This window comes from Fringilla coelebs (assembly GCF_963513975.1).
Source record: "Fringilla coelebs genome assembly, chromosome: 3".
Lineage (NCBI taxonomy): Eukaryota > Metazoa > Chordata > Aves > Passeriformes > Fringillidae > Fringilla > Fringilla coelebs.
In genome coordinates, this window is record NC_140030.1 from 34,851,238 (window position 1) to 34,875,418 (window position 24,181).

The 24,181-nt window shown below is 36.6% G+C and overlaps 1 protein-coding gene across 1 annotated transcript in view; it reads right to left on the minus strand.

The window, feature by feature from the left end:
• ME1 (malic enzyme 1) overlaps positions 1–24,181 on the minus strand; it is a 155,214-nt gene that overhangs the window by 85,525 nt on the left and 45,508 nt on the right. The window contains exons 3-5 of the mRNA XM_084202238.1: positions 23,034–23,183; positions 4,482–4,557; positions 3,169–3,330 (exon numbers count right to left, since the gene is read on the minus strand). Of these exons, the coding sequence (XP_084058364.1) occupies positions 3,169–3,330; positions 4,482–4,557; positions 23,034–23,183 (388 nt within the window). The remainder of the gene's footprint in view (positions 1–3,168; positions 3,331–4,481; positions 4,558–23,033; positions 23,184–24,181) is intronic.

A 24,181-nucleotide genomic window follows, 5' to 3' on the forward strand; every position in this document is an offset into this window, starting at 1 on the left:
AGACTGAGTTTTAACCAACAAGGTTTGTCTCAACATTGTGTATTTCGCGAGAGTTTATTCACATCTTTCAAGCAGAAAACAATCATCACTCTAATTTTGATGTTTAAATATTTCCCTTTGATCCAGCTTGATTGTTTCCATCATCCTTAAACCATCCCTCTTCCAGTGCTGAACATGTGTTTCAGGTACACCTCCACTAAACTGCAGCTGTGTGTATCTTGACAATTGTTCATTTTTCTTCCTCAGTCTATTTCTTTAACCATTGTAAGGTGATATAACGTATATCTCTGGAAAATTAGATGAACAATCAGGATCCAGAGATTATACCACCTCAGGATTTCCAGCAACACTTTCATATCAGCACTCAGATTAATGCCTCAGTATGTTTTCACTGCATTGAAATCCCACCTAAGAAGCACCATCCTCACACCTAAAATGTACATGGCTACTGGTAAGGCATAACTTTTAGTGAGATTGCCATGGTTTGTAGTAAATAACTAGCAGTACTCCAAATAATATTTTAAATGCTTTGAATAAAAATGTTCCTCAGTAATTACTCACCCTGTCAATACCTTACAAAACAGGCCTGTTATTTTTGGCAGCAGTCAACACCGCTTCTTTTGGACATTCAGTCCCACACTGACTACATGGAACGATTTACTGGCTTGGTCACATAGGACTTTCTAGTAGGTCACATTTTTAACCATAAATAAGCAATTTCCATTTCTCTTACTTATTTTATAGGCAATGGTATAAAAATGCTCTACTTGCTTCTCTTTTCTTTCCTTGGTTTTATGAGTAACAGGATAATATCCTAGCTAAAAATACCTCTGCTAAAACTAAGAGTAAGAAGGACTTTAATAACCATCTCAAATTGAGTGAGTTGCTCCTCAAAGTTAGTGGTTTGAGTTCTGTACACATCAAAACAATATAGGATGAGAGCTTGTGAAGTTGGGGATTTTTGCAATTTGCTTTTGAGTTAGAATTAATCTTTCTGGAGAATTTGCAGGTTGTGCACCTCCACATTATAGCTGCCAAAAGTACATTTTAAAACTTCCTTTGAAGCAGGGAGGCCCCCACAGAATGGGAGAAGGAACTAATCTAAATGGAAAACATCTGCACATTTAAAAAAACATGTTCAGCATAATTATTATTTATATATGCACAAGTTGCAAGAGTAATTTCTATTGTGTCTTACTATGGAAAATCCTGACTAGACTAAGAAAATACAGCCTAAAAATACACTTATTTGTTCAAGAGGTTTAGCTTTAAAGATAAGGAATTGCAATGCAATTTCTTGCCAGCTTGGTTTAATACAATCAACTTAGCCAGCAAAATGTGCATGCTTTTTGGTCATTTCAGTTCTCTATAGGGACTCATCAACTGGTGACATGAACACAAGTGTTTAGGAGAGAACAGGGATGTGCCACTGGGTGAGAGGAAGGGTGTTGAGTGAATAAACTAAGAGAGATGGCGCCATAGGATCCCTGACTTTGACTAAAGAAGCCTGAGAAATATATCCAAGCTCCCATTAATGAATACTATCAGGCCCATGTCATGTTATAAGCTAAGGGGTACAGCAACAGTCATACCTGTTCACATCCCAGGAGCTGAATTCACAGGTCTCATTCCCTATGGTCCTAATAAGAAGCCATACCCCAAAATGAAAAAAACCCAAAAGGCATCCTCCTGATCAGAAGGTATTTTGGAGCATCAACAAACTTCAGGTCACACAAATTTTATGCACATTGTAATACTTTGTGTGCCACTCTTTCATAGACAGTGAACTCAATCACAAGAACAATGACATGAAAGTTGGGCTACTAGCATGGATAAGCCTGTTTTGCTGTTGCTGTGTGTATATATAGATGTTTGGTATCTTTCAAGCAAATAATATGCTACAAAAAATTTAAAATTACAATGAAACACAAGCTTAAAAGCAAAATGAAAAGCCTACTGAAGTATCAGAAGATAGATACTTCAGTATCTTCTGCCTATGCAATTAACTGCCTAGAAACATTTGTTCATAGATTACAAAACTGGCCCAACTGCTCAAAACCAAAATAACTGCTCAAACCAAAAATAATAATATTTTATAGCCAATGAGACCTATATGTGAATTGATATGGCTACTTGCTGCAGTGTCAGACGCATCTCACAAAAAGCCTGTCTGCTTTTAGAAGGGGACTCTGGTGGGACAGAAAGAGAGGGGAGTAGACATTTCTTGTTCAGTAATGCTTTCATCATGCATTGCCTAAATCCCAACTGGGGCAGGGGTGAAGGTATGTGTATAAAGCTGAAGATGCACACACCCAACCCAACAATCCAGAAGCCCCAGCTACATTTACTGGTGCAGGAATGCTTTGTTTAGCTATAAAGCACATAAATCTCTGATACATTTATCATGCATAAAGCTTAAAACATGTATCATTTATAATACAACATCTTCTACAAAAGCGTAAATACATTGCAGGTGATTTTCTTTTAATTTGACATCATTCAGAGTCTTCAAGTATTCAAATATTCTTTCAGACAAAAAAAAAAGGGAAGATCAAGGCCAAGTAATTAACAAGCAATCCCAAAGGTACTGGAAAGAAGAGAGCCAATTTCCAACAAGTTTAAATCTCTGAATTTCACACACATGGGAAGCCAAGATAAAGAGGGTAAGGTCCATCTACTTGAAGCGCTAGAACCTCACTTGGGGAAAATTTACAGTGATTTTATAACTAAAGGGAACTGAATTACATAGACATCCCTTGCCAGCACAGATCAGACTACAGCCTTAAGCAGTTCACCAAAATGAGAGGCAAAGTTATTCTGAATATGAATTCAAAATTCACATTGAAAATCACTGCAGAGAAATTCTGTGAGAGAAGTGGAGAAGAATGCTGCCTTGAATTATATTTTTAACTCTATCATCCTCCTCTTCTTGAGACCAAATTTCCTATACCACATTCTAACATGTACAGTGTATGCAGCACATTTTTAGAGACAACAGTGCCCCTAATTACTTAAACATTACAGAACTGTCTAAACTGCACATTAGGATGAGTATATCTACACTGTATACTAGAATGAGACATCCTCCTTACGGCTTTTTTAATTTGCACAGAATCAAAGCCAGTATTGTAACAAAAACCCATCAGTACACTTCAGAAAGGGATTTACCTCATTATCTGTTCCCACATCCAACATCACTGGTAGACACTCATGAGGTTTTACTCCTCCACATGCTGTATAAAGTGCCAGTTTACCAACAGGAATGCCCATTCCGTAACAGCCAAGGTCTCCAAGCCCAAGAATACGTTCACCATCAGTTACCACAATAGCCTGGAAGAAGAAATGAAGGCACTTTAAAAATCACTTCCTTGCCTGTATGTACGAAGCATTCGATTATTTTCTTACCATCAGTTTTTATTTTACATGTAAAAACCGTAACAGGTGCAAACAAATCAATAGTACAACAAAAGTAAAAATTGTTTTACTATTTTAGACTCTTGCTTTACTGTAAATGGGACTTTCATATAAAACTTTTAAGAATACACAAGAGAGGTATTTAGTATTACATTACAAGAGACCTGGCATTGTTCCCTCTCACATTTTTCTGTCAACATTATGAAAACAGAATAGGAAGGGAAAGGAAGTTATCCACAAAAAAGAAGAACCACAAACTCCTGGGTTTTGTCATGTCTGTTTTCAGCAGAACCAGAGCCAGTCACTCCTACTGGCTTTTGTCAGGGCTGTCTACAAGCACCTGGTTCTTACCCTTCAAAGATGTATGTCTTCCTCCCTTGAGTAAATAACACACTCCATCATACTTATACATATGAGGAAGCATGTGCTCTCCTTGACAGAAATATAACAACTTAGTAAACCCCCAAAACTGTCCATGTTAATAAAAAAGACTTTTCATAATAAAGGAGAGACGTGCTCAGCATGGCACACAGCTGACAACACAATAATTTTCTTGTCATACTCGGTGGCAAGCAATTTTAGTTGGAAATTAAAGATTTTTTTAAATAGAGATCATGAAGCACTTTAAGTGGAGAACTATTAACTCAAACTCTAGAGTGGGGTTGCCAAGAGACCATGTGGGGTCTCTACCCTTGGAGATACTCAAAACTCAAAGGCTGGACATAGCCCTGAGTAACCTGTCCTGGCTGACCTCGTTTGAGCAGGAGGAGGAGTGCCTTCCTACCTCAATCATTCTTTGATTTCCTGAAGTGCAGAAAAAGCATTCAGGATATGTTTTTACATAATATTCAATGTAATTGACCTAATAATCAGTAAAGGACACCTATAGCTAAAAAAGTGTTTAAGTGTTTCAAACTTTGGCTGTAACAGCATTCTTTTTGTTGAAAAAATGAATTAAGAAATCACCAAAATCTAAATTGATAAAAAGCTTATAAAAAATATCTTAACCAATTCATCTTGGGTACAAAAAAGCATCTGCTTTGTTATGCAACTAAAACTGTACTTACCTTGATGACACTTTCTGGCCAGGATTTAAGCATTGTAGCAATGTGACCCCGGTCATGGATGGAAATAAAAAGACCTCTGCAAATAAAAAAATACTTTTCATATAAACAGGTAACTAAATAATTATAAATCAATGTAATAGAAATAAAGTAATTATAGCTAAATCAAATAATACATTTAACCTATGCAAATGTGTTCCCAGCATGCATAAATTCAGTTCAATAGTAAGAACTTAATTTTGTATGAATAAGTAAATTAATCATCTGCATTTAGAATTCAGAGAACAAGTAACCAGCAAAGCTTTACTGAGCAGAGAGAACCAATAAGAGTCCTTTCTGAAACCAATGCATTCAGCCCTTGGTCTGCTCAAATCTGTTCATTAGCTGTCCCTGATCACAAAATGAGTTCCTCCTATGACAGTGATCACTACTGCCCCAACAGTCCTAATATTCACAAACAAGAACAGGCCAAAGCTTTAAACTGTGAACAAAACCTGAACTAAGCCAGATATTATCATTACATAAAATAAATCAGGAGCATTCAGTTATGTGTTTCATATTTCATTAGATTGCAAATTTGTGTCCAATCAGAGTTAATTTAATTCCATTTCTTATCTACTTTTTTCATGTGAGATGGTAGAAAAATGCCATCTCTCAAAACCCATGAATTCACCTAAATGCAACTTCTCAAAATCCACAAAGGAAGCATCAATGAAGAAGCCCATGCCAAAGATGCCTTCTTGTAATTACATTTTGCATTACTAAGTATAAGGCATCATCTTCTAGAATTATTTTAAAGCATTTCCTGTTGCCCATTTAAAAAATTTTAAAGCTAAACTTTGAGAAAAGTTTTGAAAAAATAATTGAAATCTAAGTCTACCAGAATATGACCTCATATTCATACAAGTGGGTCTTATAGGTCTGACTGCACATATACCAAGTCAAGCAAAAAATCTCCTGCAGTGTGTACTAACCAAGACAGCAAAATTAGTCCAAACATTATATTTAATCTCATATGTTTAAATACTTTAAACAGATTATATGTTTGTATATAAATTATCATGCAATTTATATTTTATATTGAATTTTGTATTTAATATTTAGGTGTCTTCTTTCCTTCTTTGATGTCAAAAAAATGGAACTGAAATTCTTTATTATTTAGGACAAAAAGCAATGTAAGCTATGCTGTGATTAACCAAAGTATTTAATTTTAGGCATTTTTCCCTAGAACTAGAAATTCTTTAATCCTGGCATTTCTAATTCATTCTCCTTCTGTGTCCATTTCCCATGCTCAGAACTAACACACACAGGCCGGATATTAAAGTATCTCAGTTGTTTCTTAACAAGTAGCATCTGTCAGCAAATTAATTTTTCCATCCCAATGGAGGCAACAGGTCTTCAAGGACAGGAGGGTTAATTTTACCACACTTTTGAAAAGTTCTGGTATTTACTGCACACAAGCATATCTATTTGTGAGCCAGCTACCTGAAAAAAAAGATGTTCCTTAACAGTGAAATCCATAAAACAGCAAAGAAAAATACATGATGCCTCCTTTCTGATGTATTGTACTGTGCATAATTTTATAAAACAGCCTGTAAACTGTTAAATCATAAAGTGCATCTTATCGAAACTGCTAGCCTCCAGAGAGAGCTGTGACAGATGAGGGTGTGAAAGCAAGCACAGAGTGCTGGAAGAAAGCGATCTTGTGGGATCACTCCTCTCCTTGTCTCCATTCTCCAATTTACACCAACCTAACAGATTTGTGTTAAATGAAGCAAGATTTTGTATTGATTTTCTAAAGAGTCAGAGCCCAGCCCAGCGTGCCTAAATGCCCTCTTCCTTGCAAGCTAGGGAGAGAGGTCACCATGGAATAAATTCCCCAGCAGAGGAAAATAAAGGCAGGGTGGCTGCTCCAGAAGGAATTTTGTTAGAACATTTGTAAGGACCTTTGAATAAGTATTGAGAGCGTATTTCAAAAATCTGTTCAAGCAGGATCAGATTCAAGCCACAAAGCAAAATAGAAGCTGAAGTGTAAATAGTGATGTCAAAAGCATTCCACTCCCCTCTTTCTCCCTTTCCCTCCATTATTTCTGTAGTTTAGTAAGACATTTCTGGATACACTGGCTTGACCAAGAAGATGCTCTTAAATTTAAGGGAACAGAATAAGAGAGATGAGTCTTTTTATTCTTTTATCTGGATCTCTTTTCATTATCCTTCATTTCTTTAACCAAAACACTTTTCTTCTGTAAGGTACTCTCTGCAAGTAGGTACATGGTAAGAGGAACCCTGATTTGCAAAGGTGTCAGCCACAAGAACACTCAGCCAGTATTACTGGGACTGAATTCACTGGCAATTCTACCTGCAGACAGCCACCAAAAGGTTGCACTACATGTGGGTTTTTTTCTTTTCCATGACAGCATGCTATAGCCAACTGCACAGGTTTATTTTAAGTGGGATAGGGCTGAGGAGCTGAAAAGGTAGCCAGCAATTTGGCTACCTAGCAGACATTATAGTTATTTTGGGGCTGTCATAGCACAGCTAGAAGAAAAATGAAGCATGGGACAAGCTGGATGATTTAAACTGGATTCAGTTCTGCATGGATTTCAATCTGGAAATATGACTGAATTATCCATTTGAGAATAACGTTAATGATACAAATAAGCATCGTCATGCCAGTGATGCACACCCTGCTCTGCTGGACGAGGAAGAGAGAGCCTGCAGGATGTGCACTTGTCTGACAAAGCACCTCAGGATGGGGCTGCTAAAGCAGACGGACAAGTAATACATATAATCACATGGACAAGTAATACATATAATCACATGGAGAAAGAAGCAAGACACAGGGAAAATATTATGGTGAAAAATACACTGCTTGTTTTTCAGTATGCATATATTTACATTTCTAAGAAGAAAAGTAACTCAAGGGGAAGCAGGATTAAGTTCTCTTGCACACACTTTCAGAGCACGCCAGGTTGGCAAGCTCACTGGAAAAGCAACTGTAGGTTTTACAACACAGTGTGGTCCTTTCTATTTTAATTGGTATCTCAGTTATACATACTATCTTTTCTTGCAAGGGAAGAAGACTGATCACCAAAACTGCAAGTTAAAACTGTTCTGAAGCTTGCAGCCTCAGAACAGTGTTCTAATGAATGTGTTCATTTTGAACACGGTGCAGTGCAGATTCTCTCGTCTAAGCACATATGACAGAACTCGCCTAAGCACATATGCAGAAGTGCCCATCTAGCACCAGCTTTCCCCAGTGAGCCCCCAGCTCAGCACTGGCTGATACCAGCCCAGCCAAAGCAAGCACTGCTACTCACACCCACTTCAGCTAGCCAGAAAATGTATGAAACTACAGCAGAGGAATAATTAGGCAAAGAAGTAACTATGCCTCCTTTCTTCTCATCACACCAGCAGTAAGATTGAAGAGTAAGGGAGGGAGCACGCATGAGGACATCAAGATCCACTCAACAAAGGGTGGATCTATTTTGGTCACTGAGCTCACTACACTGTAACAAATTTTACCAGTTATGTGGAGGTCATTCTACAGCACATGATTTGGGTCTGTTTTATTAAAATTCTCATCTATGAGAACAAAGTCAACAGAATTAAATGGAGCATTTGTTTATTATGTTTTGAGGAAGCAATGATCTACCAGCAATGTATTTGTCTATTTTCTATTAAAGAACAGTTTAGGAAAATGTGTCATTGTAACAGAATAATCCTTTCTTTCCTCTTCTTATAACAACAGGAGGCAATCTTAACATGTCTCAGAAAATGCCAAACATGTTTAAGGAAAAGAAGTTCAGACTTTTCTCACAACCCTACAACCCTACATATTCAAGACAGTTATTTGAATTATGAACTGTACATAGAGTTACAGTAGAGGTGACTTCACTTCCCCAGGCAGCCTAAACCAACAAGCTTAATAATAATAACAAAAAAAAAAAAAAAAAAACAAAAAAACCCAAAAAAAAACAAACCAAAACAAAAAAAACACCCAGGGGCAAGACAAAGTTTATTTCTGAGCTTAGACTCTTCCAAACTTCTGCACTTGGCAAGAAACAGGTAAACTACTTCCCTGGTCCCCGCCGAAATTCCCTTGTAATTTTAAAATCATAAAAAGCAATATAATACAAAATTTGTGCTAGGAATTAAGAGTATGTATATCCTCCCCAAAGAACATTCTGCTATTTTTTCACCACATTTGCAATTGTGGCTGTTTAATGTGGTCTCATTTCTTCATATAAAACGTCCTCAAAGTTTTCATTACACCTTAGCATAGCAGGTTCCTCTGCACTGCAAGACCACTGAGGCCTAATAAATACAAGGGATGGGCTGATTTAAGAAATGCAGCTGGTGACAGCTTTGTTTATTTTCTTTACTTTTCCTTTGTACAGAGATGAATTTCACTACTTTGCAATACACAGGTATATTTTTCAATATATAAAATAGTTGATGCTGAAATAGCAGCTGCTACTGACTGTCAGCCTGAATTCATCTGTGTTAAAGAAACCAGGGCTTTACATATTCTAGATGCAGCACACTCAAATGATAATTAAACAGAAAAATGTGTAAGAAGCAAAATAAAGTCTAAATCAAAAACAAAAATCAAAAGTACGACAGGAACATTAAGAGAACAGTAGGTACCACTAAAACCTCTGAAGTCTGGAGCTATACATGAGTAAGATGTAGTTCATAAAAAAGTAAATTCTAGCAGCATACGAATGACAGCGAGGGTAAGATACTAATCCTGAAAAGGCATAAAAGTTTATAAATATTATGTGTTATTTCATGCTTAGCATTTGGTTTTCTAAATTACTACTGATTATAAAATTTATTTTGCAGAAGACATCAAATACTCTGAAAGACAGATGCTAACATCTAGCAACTCCACTTTGCTATACATAAAAGAATAACGAAAGCCTCCTATATTTTTATAGTTACTCAAATGCCCAATTTGTCATAAGACTGTAGGGAAATTATTAAAATACAGAAAAACACAGTCTTCATAATCCCTGTAAATGGGAAATGCTTATGTCAAGGGGTCTGAACACTCTATCTTCAGCTACAGGAGCAAACCAGCATTTAGTATTATTTCAAGAATCTCTTCCGAAAAACACTGTTTCGTGACAGTCTTTATCCAGTGTTGGCAGCCTCTTTAGCCTTCTTTCCCATGCCCAAGTCCATCAAAGCTGCTCATCAATCCCTGTTACTGAGTGTCATGTTCCAATAATTACTACTGCTAAAAATAACAAGTACAGAGAAGTGAGAAGTATATCTGGACCATTTACAGAACCATACAGTATCCAATGTGAATTAGCCTTTAAAGCAGGAAAGCGATAAAGTTAACCCAAAAGCAGCTGTAAGCCTGGCCTTTGAAAATATTACTTCAGGGGAATGAAGTTTCAGAAAAGAAAGGATAAGGCTTGGAGAAATAAAAGGTTCATAACTTTAGCGACACAAAGATTCAGATGCTGGGAAAATCTTTCAGTACAAATGTTAAAACATTATTTAAAAAAAAATACTAATGATAAAAAAATTAAAATACAACTGGGGTAGATAGCTACTTAAGATTATAATTTTTCTGATGCAAACCCCAGCGAGTTGCAGTGCTCTCGATGCTGCCAGAAGTGAATACAGTATCCACACTATGCTCAAGCCTGCCCAGGATCTTGGACTAGAGTCCTTTGCTCTGCCTTGTTTCTTTGATGAATGACAATGGACACTGTGTGCTTCAAAGAGACTGATCTGGGTGGCACTCAGTCAGAAGAGCTGGTTTAAACAACCCCATGGGTTCCAAGAGGTTCCACATAAAACTCCTTCAGCCCACATCTTGGGTTTACTCAGAAAACCAACTTCAGGTCTCAGCACATTTCCACTTCGACCTCATGTGGGATTAGGGAAGCAGGGAACCAGGGGCTGCTATTCCACAATTTACAACATAGTGAGTTATGTAACTTGCTGTAACAGTCTTGTTACATCTGCAGCCAGGGGCCAGATCACACACACATTGCCACATCTGCCCTTCTGCATCTGAAACAGGCTCCAGAGCTTGCATACAGCATACATTTTCTAAATTGTAACACAAGAGAGTGGGTGACAGTGAAAAAAAATTAGAAGCTGCCCATAGCAGTACAGACTGAAGACAAATTACAAAGGAGCAGAGACAAAACCTCTACCAGTTCTGTCTTACTACTTTTCTCCAAAAGCTCTGGACTTTTTCAGCCCCTTGAGATTCTTGCTACCAAAGCATGTAATCTCTACACTATGAGTTTGAGTGTACACAGATTTTTTGAAAAAAGCATCTTTTTTTCTTGAAACATTTTGCTTTTACTCTGTAAAATGCCCATCAGATAAGCTCCAGAAGTGGGCAAAGAAGTCAAGGCTTTGGTACAATAAAAAGCAACCCAATGAAGTAATTCCTCGACTGCTCTCATTCAACCCTCAAAAAATTACATTGTATAAATAATCAGAATAACAGCATTACAAACCTTACCCTGGAAAACTTTAAAACCAGTTTTACATGGTACCAAGAATAATTCTAGCTTGGCACTTCACTAGTAATCAAAAAATCTCTAGTTAATTTTGGAAACCATAACGTTCACCTCACACTATACTAAAAATACTTCATAGTAAAAACTTAATGGACTTAGTCATTGCAGACGTTTTGCATTACTCATATAAAATACTCTTTACTCTATATCTAGATATCTAACACTGTTTTTCATTTAGTGCCTCCCCTCCTCTACAAGCACAGCATTTTGTGGTATGAAATGTCCAAACTAATGATACATCCTTTTCATACACAAAAAGACTAAATCAAGTAATATTTTTATATTCACTCCTTAAAATATGAATTTATTGATTTTATTATATTCCTAAAGCATCACTAATCTAGACAATCAGTTTTTACATATTGTTGTTTAACCATACAGCAGCAATTCAATGGGATGGGTTTGTTTGCAAAGGAAAAGGCAGAGACTACAAAATACTATGGTTTAAGCACTGGAGCTCTTTTGCTCCAGAAGCTACTTAAATTCCTCTGACAGCTGCTCAACAAATAACTTAATTACTTACACTCTAATGGGCACAAATAGAAGTATTCGGAGACTGTGAATGAGAGAATGGTTTACCAGAGCCAGACCCATTCATTTTTAAGACAAAAAATAACCTACTGTTCTGTTTCAATAGTTATCATGTTTGTATTATTTTATGCTGATGTTAACTGCATAGAAAGCCATCAACAAACATCAACATGTTATCTACTAGGAATGTTGCAATGCTGGTGATGCTTTTCTTAAAAAAAAAAGCTTTTAAATGCTACTTAAACTGTGAAATACTCAAACAAGTGAGATCCCTGTCCTTCTAGTTACTTCAACAACTTGTGCTGCCTTGGCTCATTGGAACATGGAAAATTTCCTGTATTTAGACAAAAATGTCCTTTAGGGCCTGTTAAGTGACCTTTAAATCACCGTAATTTGCTCTCAGTAACTCAGGACAAAAGTGAAGGCTTATTAAAAAATGCTTATTCTTATGGCATATCCTACCCAACTTCAACGAAAAAGTCACTTCTGAAATAAGACACTATCTTCCTTTAAGAGAGCTGACTAACTGCTGAAAATGAACACTCTGAAAAAGTACAAATCTCCCTTTACCATTTGCACATTTTGAAAAATGCAAACAAGCTGATGAGCCGCACTATTTCTGTACTTACTTCCTGTTAAATTTACAGCATGAATGAATGTATGAGACAGATCAAATTTTTAGTACTGTGTTCAATGACAACTTTTAACATGGGGAAAACATCTGCAGGTCCAGCTCTATCTCAGACAAACTGAGAAGCAGCATGATTATTCTTAAGATTTATGTAATCTGATGTTAACAAAGTTCCAACACACCAGTTGTTTTCTGAAATTCACTCACAGAAGTATTAATATTTTTCCAGAAAAACCCAGGACATATATATTACCTATACAAAGTGGTTTTAATCATAGGAATCGAGTATATTTAAGAAAAAAATAATGGTTTTCTGACTCAATTAAAAATTACTAGAAGTCTTTATCATAAAATTTGAGAAAATAATTATAATAGATGGAAACCCAAGGAAACATTTTGGGCATTAAAAATCTGTTCTATATCTGGCCACTGTGCTAAAAATTAACCTCATCCATCAGAGGCAAATAGCCTTATACTTTCCCTCCTTTTTATAAAAATTCAGTCGTGACCCCATGTAAAGATTTTCATGTCGTGAAGTCAGGATCAACATTTTTGGAAAAAACAGAGCATGCAAGGATCCCAGTTAACACAACCTAATATTGCTGTTCTTCACTACACACATACAGGAAACGAAGCATAGGATAGGGAATGGACCTAGTGAGGAGTCACAGCTACGGGGTGATGGAGTATTCAAATAACACCATTTAGCAGACACAACAGAAGCACTTCTGAAATGTCACTGGGGAGCTTCCAGCCTCTTCAAGGGAATCAAAGGCTAAAATCCAGTGTCAGAAAGCACACAAGCTTTTCTGGGGATGCTGCCTTTGGAAGCCTACATGCCATATTTTATGTCATCTTGCAAAGATGGTATTTGTTTCACTGTAAGACTGAATGAACAAACCATTTACCAAATGACTGGCATAAAGAATCCCATTTCAATGCATGAACTGGAGCATTCTTATATTCCATGTTAATTGGCAAAGTAAAAGCAGAAATAGGCCCATTGAAGAGTAAGGCAAAACTTTTTCAATACAGTATTTTCTTGAGAATGACAAGTTCCCCATGCTCATAGACTACTTATTCATGAAAAAAAACACTATTAATTGAACAGAAAGCAAACCATGTTCTGTATTTTCATTGCCAGAGACAAATATCTATGAGTCATGTTTAAGAAGCTCCCTTTGGATCACCAAGGGAGACTCTCAGACATACTGTTGCCTAAAAGAGGCTGTATGATTAACCTGACCCTCAACATGCAGTGCAGCAAACCTGTACACTCATATGTGCTTAGAATAAATCTAAAGAACACTAAAAGTTAAAAGCAACCAAAAATACCCTCTGATACAACAAAGTTGTCATAATATTGTGAACTTTTGAAATGGAAATGTGCTGCTGTGCCTCTGTAAGCTGCATTACAGCTTCATCTCAGGAACAGGGAGCTCTTCCTCTAGGTGGAAAATTCTAGCAGAATGCCGAAAACAATAGGTAATTTCAGTGTACTAGAGTACTAAAAGGAAGTTGTGAGAGCCCCTAAATTACCTTCTTCTTTAAGACTAAACAAAAATTCATGTTAAAAGTAGTCACTTTGGAAATTAAGAAGCAAAAATGAGAACTGGCTTTTGACCATCTTCATGCCAAAAGTATGGGTTCTAATTCAGTACAAACCATAGCTGGCTTTTCTTTTCTTGTATTTCTCAGTAAATGTTTCCCTTATTTCTACCAGTTGATTTAAGCCTTCCATATCACTGTCTCCCTTCAGCTGGAAGTCCTTGCTTTTCTTACAAGAATGACTTCATTTAGTTTATGCACATTCATCTATTTGATCTATGCCCCCAACAGGCCCTTACCTACCATTTTCTAAAAGATAGTGGATTTCCTGCTTGTGGCTTAATCACTGAATAACCAAAAAGCAGAAGTGACATTCAGTGCCACCACTTAACTCAAAGAGCAGTGCTCAGGACATCAGACGCCTCCTCGCACACCTTTCTCCACCCGGCAGCAAATTACATGATGTTACTGCTACTCTACAATAGATCAGGAAATGGTATTCTGATCTAGCATTTTTAAGTGTATTGTAATTAACACTGCAGCTGTAAAACTTTGCTAAAAAGGGATGAAAGCGCCTTGCAAGAAATAAAAGGGTCCACTTCTATCCCAAAACTTTTTTTCTTGCTTTTTTCAGAAGCCTCCTATGCATGTGGCTCTCCCAAATGTAGTATGCAAAAAGTTCCTGGACCAAAACATCTAGCCATAAATACAGAGAAACACAAGATATATTACAACACACAATCGTCCCATTAGTTTTGCTCTTAAAGGCTGAAGATATTCATGCTTTGTCTTCACTTTTGATTTTTCATTTTTCATTTTAAGACTTGACTATCTATTTAGAAAGCTTGTAGACAGAGACAGAAAACTCTGATGTTAGAATAGCCAAGCTACTGCAAAGCTGCAGTGATTTTACTAGGGTTTTTCCTTCCTCTTTGGACTTTACCAAATACAGTAAAAGGAATTACTGTAGGAGTGTTTCTTAAAGCTAGTAAATATCTTGTATTAGAAATGCAACAATGAGACAGTGTTGGACTGCTGAGTAATGACAGCATTTTGAACAGAGAAGCTGCCGAATGGGGAAGCAGGGGATTTGGGTGGTGCCAAAGGACGTGCAACAAATGTACAGAAAATGGGAGCTGGAGAAACTCCAGTGTAAGCACACCCCTTATGGAAAACATCCTCTGGGCATGGGCTGGGATATATACAGAATGAGCTAATAAAGCAGTGTAATGCTTCTAAATCACTGGCATCTCATCTGAATACTACTGGTACCTTGTTTGCAGTATCAGATGATAACATCAGGAATTACCGGGAACATGGAAAACTCTTTGCATAGAAGTACAGCATAGGATTCCTCTATCTCTAAGAAGATCTTAATATTAAAACAAAACAAAAACCTGCACTAGATGTTTATCAGTCAAATACAACAGTTCTCTGCTACAAGCTCATGTTACCAATAATCCCTACTGCTGGTGATGCCTAATTGTAAACACATGCAGCAACACCATTTATTTTTCAACCCACTGATATCAGGAATATAGCTCTTTCCCTTCCACTGCACAGCCCTAGGAAGGGAGAAAGATACCCACACGTTTTTCTTAGTACTTCCCAAGCAATGAGTTGCAAGGTGTTTCTTTTCTGTTGCAGTTGTCTGTTTGTTCATGTGCTACAAGATGCTACTGTCTGGGTTGTCCTAAATGAGTACTAGAATAGTGCAGAATCTCAGTCCATGGAGATGGATACAATATGCAAACTACTGTAAAGAGCAAGCTACAACTTCAGGGCTGTCCCAGGGCTACTCAAGGCAGAAGGGAGGCAACTGTACCTATCATTCTGTACAAAAGGAAGGATGGAGTAACATCATTTGCAGACACTGCATGGGATTTGATAGACTGTCCTTGAAAAGGTATTGAACTAAGGAAAGTTAAAGTTCTCTTATTGCAAGGAAATGACTCTTTAGGTTTGTTTTGGAAGCCAAATGGTGTTGACAATTAGGAAACTAAAAATCTGTCAGGTTTACAGAGGCTGTTTCATGAGGGGAAAATTTTAGCAGATAAATATGGCTTGTATAGAGTTAAGACAGAACTAATAAATAGACTTCTCCTGTACTGTATGACCTGATACTTTAGTGTTGCCAGTGGAATCTTTGGCCAAGTAAATGTGTGAAATTGAAATAAAATCTCTGCCCTTAAAGTACATTTCATTAATGTATATACTGCTTTGGGAAATCGGGGATCTTGTAACCAGAAGGCAGGCATACTGTGAAAATCTCCCTAAAACTCCAGAAAAATAGGAAGACATCGAAGAGCAACATGGTTATATATTCATACAAGTCATAGTTGTTGATATGAAACTGTAACATGCCAAAATAAAACCTTTATTTCAAAATGCAGATACATAGTTTATTTGTTGCAAAGTATATAGCCTACCTTTTATGTGGTATTGGCACTAAAAAGAAAAGATTAGTCAGAGTAAAGACATTGCACTTGGGATCATGTACTTTTTGTCCAGTCTTCTGCACGTAGATCCACAAGATGACTGTTTTAGTAAAGGAAACAAGAAGGTTCAAATAAATACTGCTTTACTAACTGTCACACAAACTGTCTTTCCCATTTAGTGAAAAGCATCTGTATGAAACTTTGTTTCAGAGGACTGTCTCGATAGAATATAATGAAATTACCAAAATAATCACATGCCATAATCCACAGAAGTAAGTTCCCATTAGCTCAAAGTGCAGATGCCCTTGAAAAGATAAATTTGAGTCCCCCAAATTTGTGGAGAAGGGAGAACATTCAGTTCTAACCTCACACAACAGATAGTAGAAATTATTAAGAAATAACAGTACAAGCCAAATGAGGACAGGGATCCCCTGGAAACATCCAGGACTCTGTGAAGGAAGTGAACAAGGGAACAGAAAGGCATGGCCTGTATTTTAATTTTGCTCCCTTGCTCAGAAACCACCAAGGATGTCTGTGGGAGAGCACTGAGTCTTCATAGCCATCTTCCTTAGAAGACCGTGTTAAGAATGACCAAACATTGACTGCTGCCAAACATTTTGAGAGTTATGTTTTGAGAAGGGATGGCCTCATTTCCTCCTGCTCACAGCCAAGATGTACTCCATCCAGAAAAAACAGAGCTATGCACCTACAAACTTAGGTCTGAAAGCCAGAAATTCCATGCTTGTGATGTGCTTTAGGATAAAGTTTTTATGACCATAATCAAAAGGCCCTGAAATATTACCTGCAGAAGAAATTATGTATGAAGTTAATGAGAACAGGAAGAGGCTAATAATAGATAAAGCTCCAACTCAGACAAGACTAAATGGAAGAACAACTCCAAGTGCTCCTTCTGTAAATACCATCCCCTCCAAGTACTGTAGGTTATGCTTATATGCAAGCACCAAGTACATACAAAAAACATGGAGGATGTTATATTTCATAATGTTATGTTATATTTCATCATGTTAGGTCAGGACTACCTACTCTCAGTTTGGCACAGGCTAATCATTCATAATTTTATTCTGAGGTGAAAGTTTAATAAAATGATAAAAATTCACACTGTACCTAAATGGTGAAACCTGTTGCCAAAATATTATGAAAAACCATGAATTTAACAGTTCTAGAGAGACCAGATGACTACACACATATAAACTGAAGAATATTATAATGTTTTCAAAAATCAAGACATAACTTTTTTTCCTTCAATAACTTCTTACATGAGAAACTGGCTTAATATTTACAAAGCACTCTATGACCAAAATGAGGCCCACTGACATCTTCTGTGCAAGATCCTCACCCCTTTCTCTGCAGCACCATTACTGTCTGTTGATAGACAAAGTTGAATACATGTTGGGCACAATCCAGTCTACAAGACAGTCCAGGAGAAAAGAGGAGTTCAACACTCTGCTAATTCTCCTTTTCCAGCTTTTCAGAGCAGAGCAAATATTTTGCTGGGAAGATTCTATTAGCCTTACCTTCAAGCCAGACAAGCAACAGAATGCTAAGCAAAGTTTTAGCTTGATGAAAGTAAAAGCAGATCAGAATCACGCCAGAAAGTAAAATTACTGTATGCATGAACTCAATGGCAAGGCTATACACAGGGAGGAAAAAAAAGGAAAGATAAAAAAGTTGCCTGGAATATGTCAACACCTGTCATCTTCACAAAAGACAAAAGTAAAAAATGACCAACATGTATTCCAAAATTGCTTGGTGAGAGGTTGCAACTGGCATCATCACAAGGCTTTATGAGCCATTAAGAGAAAGGTTGTCTAAAATTAGAAGAAATGCTACAGGTATACTAATTCTCTGTTGAAATGCTACAGAGTAGCTTGCCACTCAAACCAGATCCTTCTGCAGAACAGAATTCCAACAGTTTATTTTCAAAGAAACATTTTGCTGTTCTTTATGCCCTAATTGCAAAACATTTTGATTTCATATGCTGTTCTAACAGTCAAGACCTTACAAGGGATCAGTTAAAAAGCCTGCACATTTCCTTTTTTCCACTTACAGATTTAAATTCTACATAGTTTTCAGAGAAGAAAATACTAGGAAAAATAACTGTGAAACTAGTGTTTTGTTACATCTTTTAATATAATTTTATGTTACACAATAATCACTTCTAACTAAATGAAGATACTAAGATAATTATGTATGGAAACAAATTAATAAAGTCCCTATGTATACATATGCATGCTTTTCTAAGGGAGGAAAAAACATCTAGATGTGCTGAAAAAAAAACTAAGGGAGCTGCTATACTAGTGAAGAAGTAACGCGAAATAAATCCAGACATTCTAGTAGTCTCAATCAAGAAAACACAACACATCTGAAGGAGAGACAGTCTCAAAAAACTTCCAGGAACTGAACTTTCTTGGTTCACGTGATCATGGAGTACTTGACAAGTTTCTGGCCTCCAGTAAGCCAAATCTGGTTTTTGAAGAGACCTGGATGCCACAGAGATCCATTGGAATTAAGAAAAATAATTCCAATAAAAGCCTCATTAAAAACCACAAAAAGATTATTAAATGCACCACAGGATCAACCTTGTGCTGGCAAGCAGACTGCAACTTCTGATGCCAAAGTCTAAAATTTTGCATGTTCTGTCACAGGAAATAAATATTTCCCCATTCTCTATTTCTTTTCTTTATTAAAAAGCAATGCTATCTTGCAGCTGGCAAGCTCAGCATGTAAATATTTGTCAACAAAAAAAGAACTCACATTTGCAACATTTGCATTCAATACTGTGCATCTGAATCATAGTAAATGTAAATACACAAAATAAATGTAAATAAACACATTCTTTTTGAGAAACATAAGGAAAGGAAACGGCTAAGTCTCAAATTTGTATGAGCTGAGTGACTGCACGCTTCAGTGAGGAGGCAATCTGGTAAACAATTTTAAAGCTGACATACTCTGCCTTTTAAGAGACTGCATCAGACCCAATAGAGCTGCTTTAAAAATGGTTCCTGATCAGCTTGATAGTCTGTGCCTGCATTGGGAAGTTATTTCAGAGAACTCTGCCATGCCTGTGTAGCTGCATCAGCTACCCAGGCTTGCTCTCATCATATTCTGATTGAAATGGCTTTTTCTTCTAGGAAAGGCAATATATAAACAGTCACTAACATTTAACAACGTTGAAGTCTTCAGCATAGCAGTACTTGGCAGTTATACCTCCCTTCTCTGAATACTGAGTTTACACAAGGATCTTAAACTCCTGGGTGTTCTCTATACAATGTAAAAAGTTGATTTTGGATTCTTAGAGGAAATTTCCATTGAGCTTTCCCAAATTTATTCTTGTTGGATGAAAGAACTGTTGTATTTCAGAAATCTATTTACAAAAATAGATTCTTTCTTGGTAAGCAATCAAAAGCTGTCATATCTACGTACATGCCTTGTGCAACTGAAGAATTTTTTCTTTAGGAATTTAAATGATGGATAGAAACTCTGAACCAAGAAATGACCTAGTAGAGATTCTGAGATAATGCTTTTAATGATAGCATGAGCATTACAATAGAAGCAGAACCCCATTATATTCCCAGCATAAGTAAAGATTCTATCTGTACAGGTCCAAATTCCTTCTCTGGCTGACTCCCTGAAGGATCCTTTCTTCCTTCATCCTCCTCAACAGTTAGGAAGAAGACCAGAGAGACTAGTTTTCTAAATTATGTTCATGTAACAATGCAATGTAGGTTTGAGCATGTTACAGATCTGCTATCAGATCTCTACTCTTATTCATTAAACTGATGGATTTAAAGCTGAATATTCAGATAAAGAAATGCAATCTTGAGTTGAATCTGACTAATACAAAAAATTGTCAATTATACAGAGGAGCTTCGAACCAGTGAGTCAAGTTACTTTGCAGCTGGTTCACTTGAGAAATGATGCTTGATCAGATGGTTAGCTGGTCAGCCACGAATGTTTATTCTAAAACTGCAAACTATTGCTTCAGGATGAAAACCTTTTCCTGAGCCAGAGTCCTTCTGTGACTGTAAGCACATCATGTGAGCCCATAAAGTCTTCTAAAAACACATAAGGGAGTCACAGAAGATGATCTCATTCAATGATTCCATGAGACACCTACTTTTGGAACTCTAAATTAATTTTGCTGTTCTTTGCTTCAAGAGATAACTTGTGAGCCAGGTGCTTCAAATTCCTTTCACAAGGTAAACAAGTATAACTGAATATTGGAAAACATCCCTACAGACATAAACTAAATATGACATTGCCTTACAAACTGCAATTAGATAAATATGATCTGCCGCAAATGAGTAATTTTTAACTCATATACCTCCAAGTCTGTTTCTAACTGGATCTGTATTAAACTATGAAATAGCAAACATTTACTGAGCTGTGGGAAGAGGCAGTATTAAAAAATATTCTGAAATAAAAAACCATCGTGAAAGAAAAACAGCCACTTCTCTGTAAAGACAGACTTACATATGAGTCAGCATAAAGCAGATACAAACAATTCTTACAGAGGACAATATTTTTTTTTATTATCAGATTATACCTTGTTCTTTGATCGCAACTTCTTGAAAAAAAATCAATCAAAATTGGAAGATGATATAGCCTGGACTAAATCTTACATCTTTTACTCATTTTCTCTTGCAGAATATTAAATTTGATGTTTGTATTTTCTTCTCCATCCATCTCATGAAGGATACTGTTTATGAGGTATGCTGGTATATAAGGCTTAATGCTAACTAAGTGATGGTCTAGAATGCAATTTAAAACTAAATTATATTGGTTGCTTTGCATAGTTGGTTTTGGAGCAATTCAGAAAAGGTTTTCTCAGGGAAAAAAACATATCTCTGTAACGGCACAGTGGAAGACTGCATCGTGGGTATTTTTCTTAAGCAGGAAAGAGTCTGTTAAAGATCATAGAACCACAGAATGGCTTGGATTGTAAGGGACCTTAAAGATCATTTAGTTCCAACCCTGCTGCAAAAGAGACATTGAGATGCTGGAACACATCCAGAGAAGGGCAAAAGAGGTGATGAAGGCTCTGGAGCACAAGTCATGGGAGGAGTGGCTGAGAAACTGGGGTTGTTTAGCCCTGAGGAGGCTCAGGATAACCTTAGCACTCTCTACAACTGCCTGAAAGGAGGCTGTAGGCAGTCAGGGGTTGGCCTCTTCTGGCAGGCAATGACTGACAGGATAAGAGGAAATAGCATCGAGCTGCGCCAGGGAGTTTCAGGTTGGACGTCAGGAAGAATTCTTCACTGAAAAGGTGGTTAAGCATTGGAATGGGCTGTCCAGGGAGGGGGTGGAGTCACCAGCCCTGGAAGTGTTCAAGAAATGACTGGATGTGGAACTTAGTCCTATGGTTTAGTTGACATGGTGGTTTTCAGTCAAAAGTTAAGACTAAATGACCTTGGAGGTCTTTTGAAAACTTAACAATTCCATTACTCTAATTAAACTGAGTGTTTTCCTCCACAGATGCTTCACTCATCTAGGGAGAAAGTGAAAAGTACGTGCATGGGCAGAGGTGCTCTTTGTGAAATATTTTATATGGCAAAGAATATCAAAATGAGGAGTAATGAGACCAGTGTAAGCAAAGACTTCATTTCCAGACACATTTAGCACTTCCTGGAAGGCCAATAAAATCACCATGGTGGTAAATACTGGGGCAGAAAAAGGAGATGACTTCCCTTACTAAGGGAGGCACCTAAAATGCACAGATCATTAAACAGGTTTAAATAAGGATTCTTGAGGTATTTTTGACCTTTTTAATGTGCACAGAAGTGGGAATTCTTGTTTTCTGCAGCTGACCAGATGGTCCTGACTCATTCTGTCAGTCACAAAGCCAAAATGATTTTCACATTAAGAACAAAACCTTGAAGCTGTAAGTCTCTCTGAAATATCTCCTGCTGAAGAATTTGTGAGCAGTCATTTGTTCCCTTACATCTTGCAAGCTTCTTACTTTTGATCAATGCCTTCACTGTAAAAAATCTATTTCTGTTAACAGCTACACACATGCAGCTCATTTATCTCTTTCTGTGCCAGAAAATTCTGCAGAAGGCTCCAAAGTGTTGTTCCAGTTTGCACATGAAGGCAGAGATATACACAATGTTCTCAAACAGCAACTCACACTCTGTGAGTTGATGTTCAAGGCAGAGTGAAACAGAAGTGTCTATCCTTCTTTCATACCACTTCCTCATCATTCTATAAATACAGATATTGTACACAGAATAAACACTCCAGTAACCAGCCTATGAAGCAAGAAATCATTAAGAAGTGAAACAGGCACTTTGATGATTTGTAATAATTTTTAAGATACCAGTAGATACATATATAATGCATCCTTAGTTTGTACACATATTGTTTTAACATATATGTGTGTGGGGGGGAGGTGTGTGTATGTATAAAATACAAATAACATAAATATTTATACAGGCAAAAGTCTATGCTTTTGAAGTTTCTAAGACAAATCTAAAACTAAAGTTCCATTCTTCTCCGGTCTTCTTCTAATTTGTAGCTAGGCTTCTAAAATAATATAATAGTTATCCTATACAGTATAATACAGTACATATACTATACAGTTTAATAGTTATAATCAGTAAAGAAGAATGAAAATATATTCATGTTTTAATGCAAATCAATCAACCCTTTGCCTTCTTAACACAAATAAGAAATGGACAAATTATTGTTTAATATAGACCAAAAGTGTAGCTTGAATGATCACAATTATTGCAGTTTTGGCTTACATGCAGCTGTTAAAAAACCCCTACAGAAATCTGCCAAGAGGAAAATAAGATACAATTACTTTTATTTGAAGTATAAACTTACTTACCTTGGCCTCCGGAATGCTAAACCATATTGTTGGCAAGCCAGTCCCACAGTGGGAGTATAAACAATAGGCATGAACTTTTCAATGTCAGAAGCCAGCACTTTATAGAAAAGCTTTTCATTTCGATCCTGAAGACTCATTAGCAGCATGTATCTGTGGAGAATTACACACAATTAGACAAACATCAAGGGAACGTATAAAGTAGATTTAGAAACAGATTTGGTGTTTGGATAATTAAAATTATGTTTGTTCTATAATTGCCTCTGTCTTACTGAAAGTATTCAAATTCCTCCTGGTTTTAACAGCACAAATGGTTCAGACACAAAGCATAACAAACTGGTTGAGACAGAGAACCTGAAGCCATCACAAAGTTGTCAAAGTCTACATACTCAGGAAGATAATCCCTCTCAGGTAAAAAACACTATGCTGCAATTGAGGATTTGGTCTGTCAGAACCTTATCTGTGTATATCAAATGTTCCACTTGAAATGAGACCAGCATTAAACATAACTCAAACAAGCTTTCTCACTTGCCCAAAGAAAATAGAACTAAAAACATAAAGCTTTGCATGCTCTTTCCTAGATAGAAATTTATCTTAAATCCAGACTTATACTTCAAATAAATACTGAAAAACAAAGTTTTTGAAAACAAAGCATACACCCATGGCCTCTTATCTCCTAAGTCTATGTTTGGCTAGAAATCTGCAATGTTTTATCTCCTAACTAAAACCAATTTTGAGGAAGTTCTATATTTATTTAAAAAGAAAACCAGTGAGAAAAAAAGAATCATATAAACAAGACTGAAAGAAAGTTCATGTTTACCTTGGCCTAATTTTTACTACCATCACACTTATAATGAATAATTGCATTACTGCTTCAAGATAGCAATCAGAAAGCCAAATTGCAGTGCTGAGTGTGACAAATTCTATCAGTCCGTGAGCAACTTCAAGTTCACACAGGTATGACTCTTTCACTTTGTGAACACTTAAAATTTAGAAATTAATGATCTTACACCTTACCTGTCTATTCACTAGTTTTAGCAATGTCAAGTATTCCTGTAAAAATTAAGCAGTCTTCTATACCAATAGGCTTATACAAAATCTTTAACTTATGTATACAATTTAAGGAGGTTTTTTTTTTAATTTGCAATGGA